This window comes from Myotis myotis, unplaced genomic scaffold, assembly GCF_014108235.1.
Source record: "Myotis myotis isolate mMyoMyo1 unplaced genomic scaffold, mMyoMyo1.p scaffold_m19_p_1, whole genome shotgun sequence".
NCBI lineage: Eukaryota > Metazoa > Chordata > Mammalia > Chiroptera > Vespertilionidae > Myotis > Myotis myotis.
In genome coordinates, this window is record NW_023416313.1 from 181,448,067 (window position 1) to 181,467,807 (window position 19,741).

The 19,741-nt window shown below is 41.5% G+C and overlaps 1 protein-coding gene across 6 annotated transcripts in view; it reads left to right on the forward strand.

Annotated features, from left to right (window-relative positions):
• The window catches only part of DIS3L (DIS3 like exosome 3'-5' exoribonuclease), a 34,109-nt gene extending 19,341 nt beyond the window's left edge, over positions 1-14,768 (forward strand). For 4 of the 6 annotated variants that reach the window (XM_036305454.1, XM_036305462.1, XM_036305470.1 and 1 more), the window contains 10 exons: positions 2,345-2,514; positions 3,842-4,003; positions 5,991-6,238; positions 6,811-6,903; positions 9,306-9,839; positions 11,579-11,733; positions 11,830-12,008; positions 12,864-13,009; positions 14,155-14,329; positions 14,418-14,768. In XM_036305454.1, coding sequence (XP_036161347.1) covers positions 2,345-2,514; positions 3,842-4,003; positions 5,991-6,238; positions 6,811-6,903; positions 9,306-9,839; positions 11,579-11,733; positions 11,830-12,008; positions 12,864-13,009; positions 14,155-14,329; positions 14,418-14,753 — 2,198 coding nt within the window. In that variant the 3' untranslated portion in view covers positions 14,754-14,768. The remainder of the gene's footprint in view (positions 1-2,344; positions 2,515-3,841; positions 4,004-5,990; positions 6,239-6,810; positions 6,904-9,305; positions 9,840-11,578; positions 11,734-11,829; positions 12,009-12,863; positions 13,010-14,154; positions 14,330-14,417) is intronic. The other 2 variants (XM_036305486.1, XM_036305494.1) reach the window with 2 other exon arrangements.
• The last annotated feature ends 4,973 nt before the right edge of the window (positions 14,769-19,741 follow it).

Here is a 19,741-nt window from a genome sequence, read left to right on the forward strand (position 1 = left end):
CTGAGCCCCACATCCCCTGCAGCTACCACCCTTTTCTCTGCTTCAGTTTGTGGCGAGACTCAGTGAAACAGTTATCTTGCATTCTCTCTGTGTCTTCTCTGCCCATTTTCTCCCAGAGACACTACATTCAGGTGCGTCCCCCACTCCCCACCCTAAAAAGAAAACCTTGACCTCTTGTCAAAGTCACCAGTGACCTCATTGCCAGCAGTCCTTGGCATATGTAGCCTGTTGGTAGCAATTGGCCTCTGGACCACATCCTTGTCTTTGGCTTTGGGTTCTTCCCTCCCCTGCAGGTCGCTCCCCCTCAGGTTCTTCCCTCCCCTGCAGGTTGCTCCTTTGCTGGTTCCTCTCAGCGTATTGTCTGTCCTCTTGCATGCACCTGGCTCCTCTCTGGATCTCTTTCTCCTGCGCACTCTCCATAGGAGCTCTCATTCAGTCTGGCTTTCTATCTCCAGCCCAGACACCTTTAGCCTCCAGTCTTGTCTACGCGGTTGTTCATTTGGCATCTTCCCCTGGATGTCTAATGGGCATCTCAAACTTAACATGCCTAATAACAAATTCCCTATTTCCACCCCCAAACCTGCTCTTCCCTGAGTCTTCCCCATCTCCATAAATAGCATGTTCACTTTAAATTGGTCAACCCAAAGACCCTGGAGTCATCCTTGAATCTTCTTTCACACGTCAGCAAGTCCTAGCACCTCCAACTGAATTCAGCCACTCCGCACTCCACCGCTTCTCTTCTAATTGGGTCCACTGCAACTCCTTGGTGAGATTTCCCCAGCAGCCTCCTCGCTGGTCTCCTGCTCCCACCCTTGCTCCCAGATAGTCTTTTCTCCACACAGAAGTCACTGTGGTCCTTTTAAAAATCTAGGTCTTGCCACATCTCCACTCAAGATTTTCCAATGGCTACTTCCTGTTTCTTTCAATAAAATCCAAAGTCCCTACTCTGGCCTACAAGGTCCTGCCAGTGTGGGCTGCCTGCTGTTATTGTCCTCTTCACCATTCTGCTCCTGCCACATTCACCAACTTGTCCTTTCCACCACCGGAAACAAGCTGTCCCCAAACATCCTCACACCTCCTTTCCTCACTTCAAGTCTCTGCTCACATGTCACTTTATTTAAAATAACTGCTACTTCTGACCCTTTATTACTCTGGGTTACCTTACCCTACTTATATCTTTCTTAGCAATCATTACTATCTCGCATATATTTATGGTGTTCACTGTTTCCCAGCCCTACAGACACCCAGACTACAATGTACACTCCAGGAAATCAAGGACTTTGTTTTGATACTGCTATATTCCCTGTACCTAGCACGGGATGATTGCTGATAGAGGCTCAATAAATGTTTATGAAAAGAAAAGGTAGCACTTTTTAAAAAATATATTTTTATTAATTTCAGAGGAGAAGGGAGAGAGAGATAGAAACATCAATGATGAGAGCGAATCATTGATTGGCTGCCTCCTGCACACCCCACACTGGGGACTGAGCCCGTAATCAGGCATGTGCTCTTACTGGGACTCAAACTGTAACCTCCTGGTTCATAAGTCAACGCTCAACCACTGAGCCACTCTGGCCAGGCAAAGGCAACATTTTTAAATACTAAAACTTGTTTTTTCAGTCAGTGATGTTTAAAAGTGTTGTGTATCAGACTTAAGTGATTTGTATCCTTTTCTGTATATCATGTTGAGCCAAACAATCTTGGCCAGTGGGAAAATGCAAGAAAAATAGTAAAAATGCCCAGTAGAGGGAGTGGATTTTAAAAAAACCCAGTCAATGAAAATCATTGACTTTTCCCAACATACCTAAACCTGAGGTCACTAAGGTAAGAACAAAAGAGAAAGTGGGACTAAGGGATTCTAAATGTCACATCAGGCCTCTCAGAAGAAAGGGCATACTGCCAATGTTATTAAAAAAATTTTTTTAGCCCTAGCCGGTTTGGCTCAGTGGATAAAGCATCTGCCTGCAAATTGAAGGGTCCCAGGTTCAATTCTGGTCAAGGGCACATGCCTGGGTTTTGGGCTCCATCCCCAGTGTGGGATGTGCAGGAAGCAGCTGATCAATGATTCTCACTCATCACTAATGTTTCTATCTCTCTCTCCCTTTCCCTCTCCCTCTCAGAAATCAATAAATATATATTTTTAATTTTTTAAAAATCTGTATTAACAATAAAATGCTAGGAAGGCAAATGTTAAGCATCTCTTGACGTGTGTGGATGTGCTTGAAAAAAATGGGATGTTGTATTTCCTGCTTTCTTCCTCACTTACTGCTAAACTTGTCTGAGTCCAAATAGGTGACATCTCACCACTTAAGGTTTTGTTTTGTTTTGTTTTGTTTCCCCAAAGGCAGAGTGGTGGGCATCCTTCAGAAGAACTGGCGGGATTATGTGGTGACATTTCCATCCAAAGAAGAGGTCCAATCTCAGGGGAAAAATGCTCAGAAAATCCTAGTTACACCTTGGGATTACAGAATTCCCAAAATCCGAATTAGCACTCAGCAGGCAGAAGCCCTCCAGGTAGCTGACGTTGTACCTCTACTGTTTCCTCCTGTTTCTGCCAGCTCTTGAACAGTTCCAGAAAACATTATTAATTCCTTTGCATAACAAGGCATAAATTGCCCTAGCTGGTTTGGCTCAGCGGATAGAGTGTCGGCCTGCGAACTGAAAGGTCCCAGGTTCGATTCCGGTCAAGGGCACATGCCCGGGTTGTGGACTCGATCCCCAGTGGGGCACTTGTAGGAGGCAGCCAGCCCATGATTCTCTCTCATCATGGATGTTTCTATCTCTGTCCCCCTCTGCCTTCCTCTCTGAAATCAATAAAAATATATTTTTTAAAAAAGAAGAAGAAGAAGGCATAAATTATTGATAGCATCTGGCATTTGAGATCCCATTTTTTAAAAATTCTAAATATATAGAACCATCTATTAAATAGTCCTTGGTTAATGAATGAAGGCCAGAGAGAAACCGTCCTAGAAAGAGCTGTGTAAGACAGCCAGAGAGAACATACATTACCCAGCTGTCCAACACAGAAACTTTGAATAGATACACTGTGCCAACACTAACAAGCTTTCTTCTAGCAAGCGATACAGAAATACGATCACTGCCCTGTAGGGATGATATAGTGATACTTCACAGAATCGATTATCCATAAAGGAATATAGCACCAGAGAGAAGGCATAAACAAGAAAGTTAGAAATTAAACTTTTACTGTGGTGAAGAGTATAAGCATCACCCAATTTGATTAGCCTGATGTTTTGCTGTTTCTAAATGAGACAGTAACCTGGTCATTGTGTACCTTTACGTCTGGAAGCCTTATACAGCTTCCTGAGGCCGGTTGGAAATATTGCTTTCCTTATCCATGGTTTGCTAGAATTGGGGAGCGTTGGCATCAATCACACTGATACCTTCTTCCCCACAGAAGATGACTTAAGAAATAAGAAAGTAACTCCCACACACAAAAAATTAAGATTTTTTGTTTTGGAATTTAATTTGGACTATGCATAAATGAATTATTTCCTTGTGTTGCAAATGTTAACTAAAATGTATTAGTAGGCTTTTTTTTAAAATAAACTTTCTTTAATAAACTAAAAATTTCCAGCCCATTTATTTGATGTAGAGGTGATGCCTTCCTCCCAAGCACTGTGCTAGGCATTTATATGCCATGTGGAAATTTGGTAAAACAGGAAGACCTATTTTAAAAAATACACACCCGTTATTTGCAAATTGGCTACTTTTGGAGCTCGATGCGGTTTATGTCTTGTTTGTTTGGTGCTGCGAATTGATCCACTTAACTCCTGGCGCTGGGCTCATGGGTGGTGGTGGTTTTTTCTCTCCTTTTGTGCAGGACTTCAGGGTGGTTGTGCGCATTGATTCCTGGGAGTCGACATCCGTGTACCCAAATGGACATTTTGTGCGTGTTTTAGGAAGAATCGGAGATCTGGAAGGAGAAATTGCAACCATCCTGGTGGAAAACAACATTTCGGTTGCCCCTTTCTCAGAAGCTCAGGTCAGATTTCTCTGAGAACTTTGGTCAGGTGAAAGACATTTTGTGCATTTTCTTTTTGCCTTCGTTGTTGTTTGTTTCATCATTAAGAGAGAGAAAAAATCTTTGCACTGTCACAACCCACTGTCTAAAGCCGCACACAATGGAAAATTCTCACTCTTCTTTATTCTGTGTTTGAACCAGACTGAAATCAGCTTCAAGTGCAGTTAGTTGCCTATAGCTTCACAGCTTTTTACATTTTCCAACTGTGCTTAAAAATGGCATGTCAGTATCTTATAGTCAGTATGCATCCATCCCCAGCAACTACACGGGTACCTAGTTACAGACCCACTGGGCTCTGCTCCCTGTCATAATCATTCACGGAGGCCTGCAGAAGGCTGCAGGAAGCAGCTCGTTGGGCTCCGTACATCTCTGATCCTGGGTAAAAAATATCCTGCTTATTATGAAACAGCTTTTGTAACCTTTACAGAAGACAAAACTTTCATGAACATAAAGCATCAGCTATTTTCATCACTTTGCAATCTTTTAAAATCCTCATAAATCTTGTTTATTATTCTTGCATAGCTATATTCCTAGTGTGCACATACTATTTTCTGTTCTGCTTCTTTCAGTTAAAATTATTTTTATATATTGATGTAGCCTACTTATTTTAATTTTTTTAATTTATCTTTATTGTTGAAAGTATTACAGATGTCCCCTTTGTTTTTTGTTGTTGTTTTTCCAATTGACTCCCTCCTCCCTGCACGCGCCCGAGCCTACTTATTTTTAATAGTTATGGCAAATTATTGTATACTAGAGGCCCAGTGCACGAAATTCGTGCGTGGGTAGGTCCCTAGTGGCTGCCGGCTGGGGCTGCCTTCGTTCCATGCCTCCCCCTGGTGGTCAGCACACATCATAACGAGCAATCAAACTCCAGGTGGGTCGAACTCCCGAGGGGACACTTTGCATATTAGGCTTTTATATATATAGATTGATGTACTCTAGTTTGCTTAAGTGTTCCTCAGTTATTGGGCATTTGAGCTGTTTAATTTTTCAGTATTATAAAAAATACTATTTCAAATATGTACTTTTATAAACATTGTGTTTTTTTTCTTTTTAATCGTTTTCTTTGGAATGTAATCTTTCAAGTGAGATTACCAAATCAAAGGACATAAAAATTTTAAATAGCTTTTGTTATGTATTGGCAGATTGTTCTTCAGAAAAATTGGACCAGTTTGCATTGCCATCAAGAGCATTGGGTGTTATTTTCAGTGGAATTTTGACAGATCAGTAGCTATATTAGTAAAATATTTCAGAATATTTTACATTGTTAAATTTTTATGTTTAACATTAGTTTTTAGAAATATTTGTTGACTTGTTTCAGCTCATAGTGAAAATGTTAGAATAAAATAAAGCATGGATTAGACTTACAGGACTAGAATTCTCTTCCCTTTTAGCCTACTTAACTACAAATTGATGGTTTAAGTGCGTAATAATGGAGAGAGAATACCCTAGATTGGTCCTGCTTAAATCATCTTTGAGGAATACCTTTTTTTTAAAAAATAAGCTTTTAATATTTAGGACATGTTGATTTTTTTTCAGGGTTTGACTTGAATTAAAAGCTCAACTACATTTAAATAAATGGATCATTTGAAAGTGGGGTAGAGGCTGTACCCTTTATATAAGCCACCCATTCATTTCTGCTCGAGCCCCATAACTAAAGAGGCTGGTAAAAGTTGTGGAACATTCCTGTCAGACTGGGAGGGTCCCCACGGGAAGGGACTGTGTTTTTTCTATTGACTCCTGACTTTTCAGAGCCTAGCACATTTCCTGACACATATGAGGCACCTAATAAATCACTATTGATCAAAAGAAGCAAGCACAGGTCAATTGCAGAGGGTAGTAGGCAATGAATGGGATTTCTATGAGGTCACATTGAGATTGTCAGAGTAGATTTTTAAAGGAAATGTGTGCTGGGGAATTAATCAATATTTGGCCTCTCATTGTACAGATGTGTAAGATGCCAGTAAACACACCAGAAAATCCCTGGAAGGTGAGTCCTGAAGAGGAACGAGAACGTAGAGACTTGAGGAAAACTCATCTTGTATTCAGCATTGACCCCAAAGGTTGTGAAGATGTGGATGACACACTCTCAGTCAAAACCTTAAACAATGGCAACCTGGAGCTCGGGGTCCACATTGCAGATGTCACACACTTTGTGGCTCCAAATTCTTATGTTGACATTGAAGCCAAGACAAGGTAATGCTATTTGAAGTCAGCAGTGTGATTACGTGTATGTAACTGTAACATATTTTGTAACTATGCTAGTTTCAGATTTTCAAAACATAGATTTCACAGTTTATTACAATTCTGAAGATCGCTTCCAGAAGAAAACGTTGAGATACACTTCCCCTTATCCCTTTAGAAAAATAGTACCTTGATCAATGTACCTTGCTTTTTGTAACAGAACCTTTTCACACATTATTTCCTTCTAAATTGAAATGGGTTAAATTTTTCATGTAGCAATATACTATTTTATATAAATACTGGATCATTACACTCTAATTTTTTTTTTATACAACTAAGAGTCATGTCATTTTCTCTTTCTTTTTTTATATCAGTGGAAGCATACTCAGCCCGAAGCAGCATCGCTTAGGAAAGTGGGAACATGGGAATTGCTTTATTACCCAGTCGGCTGCACTTTATGGAAAAACAACAGCCTTGGGGAATTTGTACTGAGATTTTGGCCGTTTACCTCACAGCAACCCATGCAGTCAGCAGTTCTACTTCTTGCTGCTGAAGGTCATGTACCGTATGTGTGTCTTTCACAGGGCCACCACTTACTATTTAGCAGACCGACGCTACGATATGCTGCCCTCCATCCTCAGCTCGGATTTGTGTTCCCTCCTGGGAGGCGTTGATAGGTGAATTCATTATTTTTACCTGTGTGACACCTGGTGCTCTTGCTTCTGGCCTCTTTCTCCTCTTATTTCTAACACGTTCTGTCACCCCACACCCACCCCTGCTTCCTCCCTGTATCCTCTACACCGTTACCACTTATTTTCAGAAAGCTTTATTTCTCCAGCCTTCTCGTCTCTTCCTTCGCTCCCTGTGAGGCCGTTTCTCCCTCTGTTTTTGGCTTTTTAATGTTGGCTAAAGTCTGGAAACATTTGTGCATTTGTAGTCCCTGGTTGAGGCTGTTTTGCATGAGGAGCATGAACTTAGGCAGGTGTGTTATTTTTTTGTAGTTAAAGTTTCTATGTATCATTGAATAGGTAATAAAACCATGTAGTCCAAAATTTATACTTCTAAGACATATTTAGTGAAAGAATCCCTCCTATCACTTTCCCTTAGTTACCCATCTGTGTATAGAAAAGCCCAAGCAACCGTGGGCCATCCAACTGGTAGCTATGACACCACTGGCCACCGGGGGCAGACACTCAACGCAGGCAATGCCGAGCTACAGTGACTTGGCAGCTGTGGTTCCGGGTGATGCACCCGGAACCAGAGAGGAGGGAGCCCGATTCCAGGGTGCGTCACCTGAGAACCTCCCTCTCGCAATCGGGGACCCCTCGGGGGATGTCAGAGAGCCAGTTTCAGCCCAATCCCCACAGGCCAGGCCGAGGGACCCCACCAGTGCACACCCCCAACTGGGGATTGAGCCCGCAACCCAGGCATGTGCTCTTGACTGGAATCGAACCTAGGACCCTTAATCCACTGAGCCAAACCAGCTAGGGCAACATGTGGTCTTTCTTTTTCACACAAATGGTGATTGGTGTTATATATAGGGTGGGGCAAAAGTAGGTTTACAGTTGTTTGTGTGGAAAACAATACCATAATTAATAAACAAACCTGTACTGCAAACCTGTACTGAATTACTTGGAACATAAGTCATTTCATATTTGTAAAAGCACACTGTATCTGGAGGATAAATTCCTAAAGTGGAATTTCTGTGTCAAAGGGTATATATAACCCGGCTGGTGTGGCCCAGTGGTTGAGCGTCAACCTATGAACCAGGAGGTCACAGTTCGATTTCTGGCCAGGGAATATGCCTGGGTTGTAGGCTTGATCCCCCAGTGTGGGGTATGCATAGGGCAGCCGATCAGTCATTCTCTCTCATCACTGATGTTTCTATCTCTCTCTCCCTCTCCCTTCCCCTCTGAAATCAATAAAAACATATTTTTTAAAAATAAAATAAAAATAAATTTTTAAAAAAACCTTTAAAAAATATTTAATAAATTTTTTAAAAGGTATATTATTTGTGTTAGATAGATTTAATCAAATTTCCCTATAAGAGGTTACAATAATTACGTTCTCACCATCTATGGATGAGAATGCTTGTTTCCCCACAGCCTTGCCAACACAGTATGTTGTAATTTTTTTAACTTTGACAATTTGATAGATGAAAATTGTATTTTAGAGTGGTTTTAGTTTGCATTTTAATTCAACTACTGCAAGTAAAGTTAAACATTTTTATGTTTATGAGTCATTTACATATCCCTTTCTGTGAATTAATTATGTTTCTTTACCCTTTTTTTGAGTTTTTGATCTATTTAGTAATTGATTTATAAGAGCTTTTTGTATCTTGGGGGGAAAATAGCCCTTGGTAGAGTTTTTTTGTTTTGTTTTTTTGGGGGGAGTTTTGGTGAGGATATTTTTTTCCTTTGCTTTTAGAGAGAGCGGAAGGGAGGAAAACGAGGGTGTGGGGGGAGCAAAACATTGATGTGAAACACATCGATTGGTTGTCTCCAGCACATGCCCTCGACCAAGACTGGGGATTGAACCTGCAACCCAGGTATGTGCCCTTGTCCAGAAATCGAACCCCAAATCCTTCAATGTGCCATCCGGCACTCTAACCACTTATCAACACCAGCTAGGCTAGCCCTTTGTTTTTTATGAGTTGAAATGTTGCATGTTTTTAAATAGAGTGATTTGGTAGGTGAGTGGTAAATGAACTTTTTGCTAATTTACCTACCATCAAGGCTGATGTCATGGTTCAGTGTCATTCTGTAGGATTTGAAAGGCTTAGCTCTTCTTTACTAGAGAGCCAGCAGACCTGACTCCCTCTGTCAGTGCTGTTCTATTCTAATTAAAATGGAAAGCTGTAAGGGAGGAGTTCTAACATTACAGGTGAACTCATTTCAGATTTGCTCAGAGCACAACAAAATCTAGTCTAACGTTGATTTCGTGGTGCAGTGTTTAGGTTGCGACATCAGACCAAAAACTTGTAGCAATGCCATTTATTTCAAGTTACACTTAGAGTTGAGTTCTGCTTGCTTCAAACATGGAAGAATTAAATAATCATCTCAGTGTTACTGGTTTGTAGGTATGCTGTAAGCATCATGTGGGAATTGGATAAGACCTCCTATGAAATTAAGAAAGTGTGGTATGGCAGAACCATTATTCGATCATCATACAAACTGTTTTATGAAGCAGCCCAGGAACTACTGGACGGAAACTTTAACATCATCGATGATATTCCAGAATTCAGAGACTTGGATGAGAGGAGCAGACAAGCCAAGCTAGAGGAGTTAGTGTGGGCAATTGGAAAGCTGACCGACATCGCACGCCATGTCCGAGCTAAACGAGACCTCTGTGGTGCCCTGGAACTGGAAGGGGTAGAAGTTCGAGTGCAGCTGGATGAGAAGAAGAACATTCGTGACCTCATCCCCAAGCAGCCCCTGGAAGTCCATGAGACGGTGGCTGAATGCATGATCCTAGCCAACCACTGGGTAGCCAAGAAGATCTGGGAGAGCTTTCCTCACCAGGCCTTGTTGCGCCAACACCCTCCTCCACACCAGGAGTTTTTCTCAGAGTTAAGAGAATGTGCTAAAGCAAAAGGCTTCTTCATAGATACACGGTAATTCCTCTTTTGAGGGGGCAGAGGAATGGGCGGGAATGTTGTACACTTATTTATCTTACAGTAGATCTTAAAATGTGATAGCCAGATCATTGACCAAAAATAGAAAACTTCTTGGCTTTTTCTTCATATACTAAAATGTAGGTATAGAGCCTCAAAATTAAAACAAGTCTATTGAGGCATAATTTAGACCCACTACAATTTGTAATACAGAAGTAAAGAACCTTGATTCAATTTCTTCTAGTCCTCAGGCAAATCCCAAAAAATTATTCAATTTATTTCACTACTTTAAAAATGCAGCATATCATAGGCACCACACTGATGGCAAATTAGTCCAAGCCTCCATGGACGGAGACTTTTTACTCCCTACCTCCAGGATAAAATCTTTCCCTGTTAAAAATGATGTATAAGAGGATTTTTCAGTATTTTATTTTGAAGTAACAGGTGCTAATTTTATTCATTAATCACAATGGATTTTTTTGCCGCTATCTTAGTTGATGGTATCTTTTGTTCACTGTATTGCTTTGCTTTCCTATTCCTCATTCTCCATCATTCCTTTCCCTCTTTTCTGTTAATGGGTTACATACAGAACTGAATTGTATGCTCTATTATTAAATTTTTAGTATAATCCTATATTTCCTGGGATTTTTTTAATTTAAAAAAAAAATTATTTTTTACTGATTTTACCGAGAGGAAGGAAGAGGAATAGAAAGATTGAAACATCGATTGGCTGCCTCCTGCATGACCCCTACTGAGGATCAAGCCCACAATTAGGGCATGTGCCCTGACTAGGAATCAAATTATAACTTCCTGGTTCATGGGTCAACTCTCAACCACTGAGCCACACCAGCTAGGCTATTTCCTGGATTTTTAAAAATTATTTGAGAGTAAATAAATAGAATGAGCCCTAACCTGTTTGGCTCAGTGGATAGAGCGTCGGCCTGCGGTCTGAAGGGTCCCGGGTTTGATTCTGGTCAAGGGCATGTACCTTGGTTGTGGGCACATCCCTGGTGGAGGGTGTACAGAATGCAGCTGATCAATGTTTCTCTCTCATCGATGTTTCTAACTCTTTATCCCTCTCCCTTCCTCTCCGTAAAAAAAATCAATAAAATATACTGTATTTTAAAAATAAATAAATAAATAAATAAATAAATAAATAGAATGATTTATCTCTCTTTAAATAATAATAATTTAGGTTTCTTTTACTTGTGTATCTCAAGTTTAGTTTAGTTTTTTATCTCTATTTGGCTCCATAATTCTTGATTTAAAAAAAAGAGAAAGTCCAGCCCTCGCCGGTTTGGCTCAGGTGGTTGGAGCATCATTTGATTCCCGGTGGTTTGGTTCCTGGTCACGTTACATACCCAAGTTGTAGGTTCGAACCCCAGTTGGGCATATACAGGAGGCAACTGATCGATGTTTCTCTCACATTGATGTTTCTCTCCCTCCCCCTCTCCCTCTCTCTTCCTCCCTCTCTTCAATCAATGAAAACCTATCCTCAGGTGTGGATTAAAAAAAGAAAAGAAAAAGTCCATTCTTTGACCTACAGGTTAAGGGTGTTAGGAATTCAGCAAGTATTTGACCGCCTGCCACGTGCCGAGCATTAATTTAACCTTGTAGGTATCACCACATTTCTCTTTACTACTTAAGAAACAGACTGACGAGTGAGGTGCTCCCCTCAGAGTGTTGGCTTGTAAGTCCTTGCTGGGGACTAAGTAAACGTTTTTCCATTTTCTTGTCAGGTCCAATAAGACACTGGCTGATTCTCTGGATAACGCGAATGACCCCAACGATCCCCTTGTGAACAGACTGCTCCGCTCTATGGCTACGCAGGCCATGTCCAACGCACTCTATTTCTCCACCGGATCCTGTGCAGAGGAGGAGTTCCATCACTATGGTGAACGATAGTTTTCCTTGTGTGGCCCTAACCTTGAGCAGGTTGTTTCAAAAGTACTTTTTGTTGTTTATTTTGATCTTTTGGTTCTTTTTGAAGGTCTTGCATTAGATAAATACACTCACTTTACTTCTCCAATAAGAAGATATGCAGATATCATAGTACACCGATTGTTAATGGCAGCCATTTCAAAAGATAAGAAAATGGAAGTTAAGGAAAATTTGTTCAGCAACAAAGATCTTGAGGAATTATGCAAACATATCAACAATAGAAACCGAGTAAGAGGGGTTTTAATTTTTTTCACCCAGTATCTCTTCGCTAAATCACCTTTTATTGTGTAATAGAATGAAGTACCATATATTCTAGCAAATTAAACGTTAGAATCATTCTAACCAATGAAATCACATGAAAAATTATAAAGCTTGTTGAGTAGCTCTTAATACATTTACAAATGTCCTGAGATAACGTAATGTGGATTTGGAAGACTTAACAATAGATTTTTTCCCCTAAAATGTAGAAATGTAAAAAATCATCTATCATCTTACCATCCAGAGATAACCATTATTAACAATTTTAGATAATGCTTATTTATAAAAATATTTTACCATACCTGTTGTTTTGAAATCTGCCTTTTTCCCACTTAAAACATCTGTTATTGCTTGCACACCATGTCAATATACTTACATCATTGTTTTAGAAGCTGTTTTGTGTTCTATTTCATATTGTTGCTAGTGGCTTCAATATTGCATAGCATAGAAGTAGACACATAAGATTAGAAACTACCTTAATGTTTAATATAATTTTCTATGTCCAATGTTCTATAGTTCTGTGCTTTGCAGTATTATTATAGCCTCCAGCCATGTTCGCTATTTAAATTAAAAATTTTTAATTGATGCAAGAAACATCAATCAGTTGCCTCCTTCATGCACCTGGACCAGGGATCAAACCTGAAACTAGGTATGGGCCCCACCCGGGAATCGAACCCACAACCTTCGTGGTGTATGGGATGCCGCTCCAGCCTGGGACAGACCTCGCTTGTTTGAAGACCTTGGTCCTATGAGACTATAAATTTCATGTTTCGTCTGGGATGTCAGAGAAGTCTTCATCATGCTTTGGGGTTGTGCTTCTTACAGGCAGCACAGCATTCTCAGAAGCAGTCTACTGAGCTCTTCCAGTGCATGTATTTTAAAGACAAAGACCAAGAAACGGAGGAGCGCTGCATAGCCGATGGGGTTATTTATTCAATTAGAACAAATGGAGTGCTCGTATTTATACCAAGGTATGTTATGTCTAACATAACAATTGTTAAGAAATTATAGTTAAACTAAAAATATAGAACACAAACAGTACTTTACATATAATTTATTTATTTTAGCAATTATTATTTTTTTAATATATTTTTATTGATTTCAGAAAGGAAGGGAGAGGGAGAGGGAGAGAGAGAGAGAAACAGCAATGATGATAGAGAATCATTGATGGGCTGCCCCACACTGGAGATCGAGCCCACAACCCAGGCATGTGCCCTGACTGGGAATCAAACTATGACCTCCTGGTTCATAGGTCAATGCTCAACCACTGAGTCACGCCAGCTGGGCTTTTAGCAATTATTTATAGTTACCATATGTACATAATGTATTATACACGGTAGGGTAGGTTTACAGTTATTCATATGGAAAATAATACAAGCCTATCTAATAAAGAGTGACTGCTAATTGACCCTCACGCCATCACAAAGATGGCGGTGCTCACAGCCAATAAGGAGGAAATATGCTAATTGCTATCCCACCCTCAAATATGGCGGTGCCCACAGCCAATAAAGAGGGAATATGCTAATTGCCATGCCCTCAAAGATGGCAGCACCCACAGCCACAAGATGCCTGCCTCCGGAGACCCCCAATTCCCTCAGCAGCCCAGGGCCGCCCGAGGCTCAGGTAACCAGGACTGGCTGAGTCTTGTGCTGCCGGCAGTGGCAGCAGCAGAGATGTGATGGGGCATCGCCTTCCCCTGATAGCCAGGTTGCCTCCCGCCCCTGAGGGCTCCCAGACTGTGAGGGGGCAGGCTGGGCTGAGCCCTCCAGTGCATGAATTTTTATGCACCGGGCCTCTAGTAATTAAATAATAAAAGAATAAACTCTACGTTTCACATACTGACAACTGTAAACTTACTTTTGCCCCATCCTGTATAATTCACTATAAAAGTATAAAAGATTAGAATCTAGTATGTCTGTATCAGTCTTAGGATAGGATTTTACTTATGTAGCAAGATATTTTGTTTCTATCTGATCAATGAAATAAAAATTTAGAGGTAAATCACAGGAAAAGTTATTTTTAATTTAGAAGAAAAAACCAGCATTGTAGATAAGTATTCTAGATCTGCATACTAAGAATATATTATCTCTGGATTTTTATTCTGGCAATGATTCAGGTTTGGGATTAAAGGTGCTGCTTACCTAAAAAATAAAGATGGCTTAGTAATCTCATGTGGGCCAGACAGCCGTTCTGAATGGAAGCCAGGATCCCTTCAACGATTTCAGAACAAAATCACCTCTACCACAACAGGAGGGGAATCCATTACGTTCCATTTGTTTGACCATGTAACAGTAAGTCTTGTATTTACATTACATATTGCTTTCAGTGTAAAGAACAAAGAATGTGATTTAGTAATACGCATTTTATCCTCTGTGACAGGTGAGAATATCCGTACAGGCCTCACGATGCCATTCTGATACAATCAGGCTTGAAATAATGAGCAACAAACCGTACATGATACCAGATTCAGAACTTCTTCATCAGAGTTCCCTCTTGCTAAAGAGTGACTTGGTGAAGGAAGTAACTCGATCTGTGGAGGAAGCTCAGCTTGCCCAAGAAGTCAAAGTAAACATCATTCAGGAAGATTTTCAAAAATACTGCCAAACCAAGGGAAGAAGCCTGTACATGCTTCTAGAGGAGATACGGGACCTAGCTCTCCTCGATGTCTCAAACAGTCATGGAATAGGAAATACTCATCTTACTTCAATAAAATAAAAGGGTTTTATCTTACGTGAATGTTTTACCCTCTTTTCGACATTAACGTTAGTCGAATGTTTGTGTCACCCAATGTTCTAATCAATTGAGATTGGGTAAATATTTCGTAGTCCCCCCTTACCATAGCCCCTCCCTTACCTGCAGTTTTGCTTACCATGGTTTCAGTTACCCACAGTCAACCACAGTCCAAAAATATTAAATGGAAAATTCCAGAAGTAAACAATTCATAAGTTGCAAAGTGCATGCCTTCTGTGTAGCATGATGAAATATCGCTATCCTGCTCCATCACGCACAAGACACGAATCTTCCAGTGTACCCACAGCAAAGCAGTGTATGCAACCAACCTGTTAGTCACTCAGCCATCTTGGTTATCAGGTTGACTGTCAGGATTGCAGTGTTTGTGTTTCAAGAAGCCCTTACTTTACTTCTTAATGGCCCAAAAGCACAAAGTGATGCTGATAATTCAAATGTGCCACAGAGAAGCAATAAAGTGCTTCCTTAAGTGAAAAGGTGACAGTTCTCAGTAAGGAAGAAAAAAAATTATATGCTAAAGTTACTAAGATCTACAGTAAGAATGAATCTTCTGTCTGTGAAATTGTGAAGGAAAAGGAAATTCATGCTAGTTTGCTAAGAGACCACTTTCACATAGTTTTTATTCCAGCATGTTATAATTATATTTTATTAATTATTGGTGTTAATTTCTTACTGTTTCTAACTTGTAAATTAAACTTTATCATAGATATGTATATATAGAGAAAACACAGTATAGATAGGATTTGGTACCATCCAGTCTCAGACTCCTACTGGGGGTCTTGGAACATATCCCCTGGAGCTAAGGAGGACTACTGTATGTGTAAAATGTTTTCTCATCATTAAAGTTGCATTAAATAAAGTACAGTTAGGTCACTATGGAAACTGATTTTTCAGAAATGAATAGTGAATGTTGGCTCTGCAAATCAGGTTGCCAGTTGCTCTTTAATAAACCCAGAATTAATATTTGGTTAACTTGCCTAAAAACAGTTCTTTCAAATCAGTTCTTTCCACTAATTGCAACAGTGGGCCATTTGAGTCATAGGCCCCTCTGACATCTGTCAGATTAACTTTTCAGTCACTTTCAGATAGTGAGACTTGGTCCTGTCCACCTATCCCTTTTAAACTATTTCATATTTGACTCTAACCTCCCTGCTATCCCCAGCACCAACTGGTGATAGGGCATAGGAGTAGGGTGGGGTGCTCAGGTAAGCTGTTCTCTCAAACCTCCCTTTCCACCCTCATTTTTGATGATGAGTTACTTGGTCTTGCTCTTGTTGGAGACTTGTCACTTTGCCAGCAAATCCCACTGGAAAAGTAACTGCCCTTTCCCTTTGTCATCTCTAGTCCAGCTGGTGAGGGTGAAGAGCCAGAACATGCCATTCTGAGAAAGCAGTTTCTCTAGCCATTGGTTGCATCTAAAGAGACTGGGCTCCATCTTCTAGTTGATCCCCCTATTGATAGAACAAGCCACAATCCTCAAAGCTTATGCCTCTTGGCCGCTTACTATAACAGCCCCCAGCAAGACTACAGCCTCCCTAGCCCCCATATCTCATATATTCTTGTACTTCCTGGCCTTTAACCAAACCATCCTTGTCACCCCACCTGAATCAGCAAGCCTGAAGTGAGCAAGCTGCCCAGCTTCATGGATGGAAGCCACTTCAGCACCATCCCTCTGCCAGTCTTTCTCATATAAAGCAACTTTCCCATCTCCTAGTTTGTAAAAACTAGCTTTGCCTTTCCCTTTCCCCAATGGGAATCTCCTGCCAAGAACTAGAGAGACTTTCTGTAAACTTAGTTGTCAATGTAGTACTTCCTTATCTGTAATTACCCCTCTAAAATCCCCAATCCTTGGAATCTCTAACTCAGAGGTCTCCTGTGAAACCACCCTATCTTCATAATACTTTTCAAGTTTCTCTCCAACTGGTCAGTAGGTAGCAAGGAGCATTTGAACCTCCCTAACTCCTAGGCAGGCCAGGCAATATATCAACCTTTCATGTGACCCTTTAAATATTGAAGTCATTTCTCAAAATACATGTGAACACATATAAAAACCTTAAACATTTTACCAAAAGTGAAAATTGCTGAACTAAATAGCAATAATAAACTTTTATAGAACCAAGATGGTGGCATAGGTAAATGACGTTACAGTGTCCCACAACCACATCTAAATTACTAGAATACAGAGCAACCATCCTTCAGAACTGCCTGAAATCTGACTGAATAGAACTTCTACAAATAAGTAAAGAAAATACATGAACACTGGTGGGAGGGGCAGAGGCACGGAAGGGGCTGGTCGGACACCCACATCTGGCATTTTTTTCATCGGGAGGGATATCTCAGCTGCAGAGGCGACCTGAGAGAAGCAAGGGGTCCCAGGGTTCCAGAGCTGGGAATCCTATATATTAAAAGCCTAACATGCAAATCGATCGAACAGCAGAACAACAGGTGGAACAACCGGACACTATGACGCACACTGTCCATCATGGGGGAGACACTCAACACGGGCTGTTCCCAGACTGCAGGCCCCAGACCAACCAAGGTGGGTGCCAGCGGGCCCTCCCCCGCCCCCATCACCCAGCCGCCAGTCACCCCACAGAGGAAGGTGACTGGCTGCAGAGCGATTGGGGAGCAGGGCCAGTAAGTGGGTGGTGCCAGGCCAGCCAAAACAGGTGCCCGCAGGGGGCGCCCAATCACCCCGCCGGTCGCCCCATAGATTAGCCCTAATAATTGGCCAGGCCTAGGGACTCTACCTGTGCATGAATTTCATGCACTGGGCCTCTAGTTTGGGCTATAAAAACCAGCAGGGATTGGCTGAGTGATACAAAGGCTGCTGGAGACCCAGGCAGTTTCTCATAAAGAGCCAGTGCTTGCATCCCCACTGGGGGGTTGTGCAAGAGGCAGCTGATCGATGTTTCTCTCTCATCGATGTTTCAAACTCTCTATCCCTCTCCCTTCCTCTCTGTAAAAAATCAATAAAATATATTTAAAAAAAAAAAAAAAAAAAAAAAAAAAGAGCCAGTGCTTGGACTCACTTCCTCTGAGCTGTAGCACTGGGGCAGCAGCTTGGGGGCAGGGGAAGGGGGGAAGATCCAGGGACATATGGGAGAAATCTGGATTATCTAGAATTGGAGCAAGAACTCAGGGGTGGCTTTCTCTCAGGTGGGGGTGCTCACTGGGGTCATGGTTCCTATGCTGAGATCTCCCCTACCACAGAGCTGACTTGCAGCCATATCTGAGTTTCCATCAGCTTGGTTCACACTGTTGGCTCCACCTGGAAATTCCCGGAGGCTACACCTCACCCAATTTGCAACCCCATCCAAGCTGTTTGCAGTGGCTTTTCCATATGAATGGCCTGTCCTGGCTCAGGCTTCAGACATTCCTAAAACCTCTCAAACATGCAGCAGCTGGCATCAGGGTGCCCCATATCTATGAATTAGAAGCCCAAGACCTGGCACTAGCACCAGCTTGCCTTGCTTCGTAGCTTGGCCTCAGCTGGGCACTTCTAAGCCCAACACAAGTAGCAGCCATCTGCAGATAGCTCTGTAGCTCCTGCCAGGTGGCCCCAGGCAGTGGCTGACTTTGCACCTCCAGGAGCCCCCAAAGCCACTGTACCTAGGTGGACAGTTTCAGGCCATAGCAGATTATAACTCTACACATCCACAAGCGACACACTCGAGGGGCAGACTCAGGGAGCACCAAAGCCCCACTGAAGCAAGCCCTGCTCCATAAGGGTGTCTCCCACACAGCAGCTCTTCCACTGTAGCCACAGCTGGCCCTCACAGCCAATTGGCCTGGAGGTCAGTTCCTCCCAGTGATGCCAACAGCAATCAAGGCTCAACTACAACAAGACTGTGCACACAGCCCACACAGGGGGGAACTTAGAGTGCCCAGCTTATGTGACTTGGGAGGCTAAGTCATTGGGCCCTACAGGACACCTACTACACAAGGCCACTTTACCAATTAGCAGCTCTACCTAATACATAGAAGCAAACACAGGAAAGCAGCCAAAATGTGGAGACAAAGAAACATGTCACAAATAAAAGAACAGAAGAAATCTCCAGAAAAAGAACTAAATGAAATCACAGCAAGCAAACTAAAGGATACAGAGTTCAAAACAATGATTATAAGGTTGCTCAAGGATCTTAATGAGAGTTTCAAGGACTTAGTGAGACGTTCAGGATCTTAGTGAGAATTTCAAAGATATGAAAAAGGAACAGTCAGAAATGAAGGATACACTAACTGAAATGAAAAATAATTTACAGGGAATGAACAGCAGAGTAGAGGATACCAAGAATCATATCAACGATTTGGAATATGAGGAACCAAAAAACACCCAGTCTGAAGAGCAAAAAGAAAAATAAAATCCCAAAATATGAAGACAGTGTAAGGAGCCTCTGGGACAACTTCAAACGTACCAACATTCACATTATGGGAGTGCCAGAAGGAGAAGAGAACAAGATATTGAAACCTATTTGAAGGAATAATGACAGAAAACTTTCCCTACCTGGTGAAAGAAATATACTTACAAGTCCAGGAAGGACAGCGAGTCTCAAACAAGAGGCCCATACCAAGACACATCATAATTAAAATGGCAAAGGTTAAAGACAAAGAATCTTAAAAGCAACAAAAGAAAAGCAGTTAGTTACCTACAAGGGAGCTCCCATATGACTGCTGATTTCTCAACAGAAGAAGAGGAGGAAGAGGGGGAGGAGAAAGAGGAAGAAGAGGAGAAGGAGGAAGAGGAAGAGGAGGAGGGAGAGGAAGAGGAGGAGGGAGAGGAACAGGAGGGAGAGGAACAGGAGGAAGAGAAGAATAAAATGGCAATAAACACATATCTATCAACAATTATACCTAAAAATCAAACAAACAAGGATTCTAATGAACAAAATAAACTGATGAATAAAATAGACAAATCTCAGTAGGAAGGGGTGCAGGCAGGAAGAGATTAACCAAAG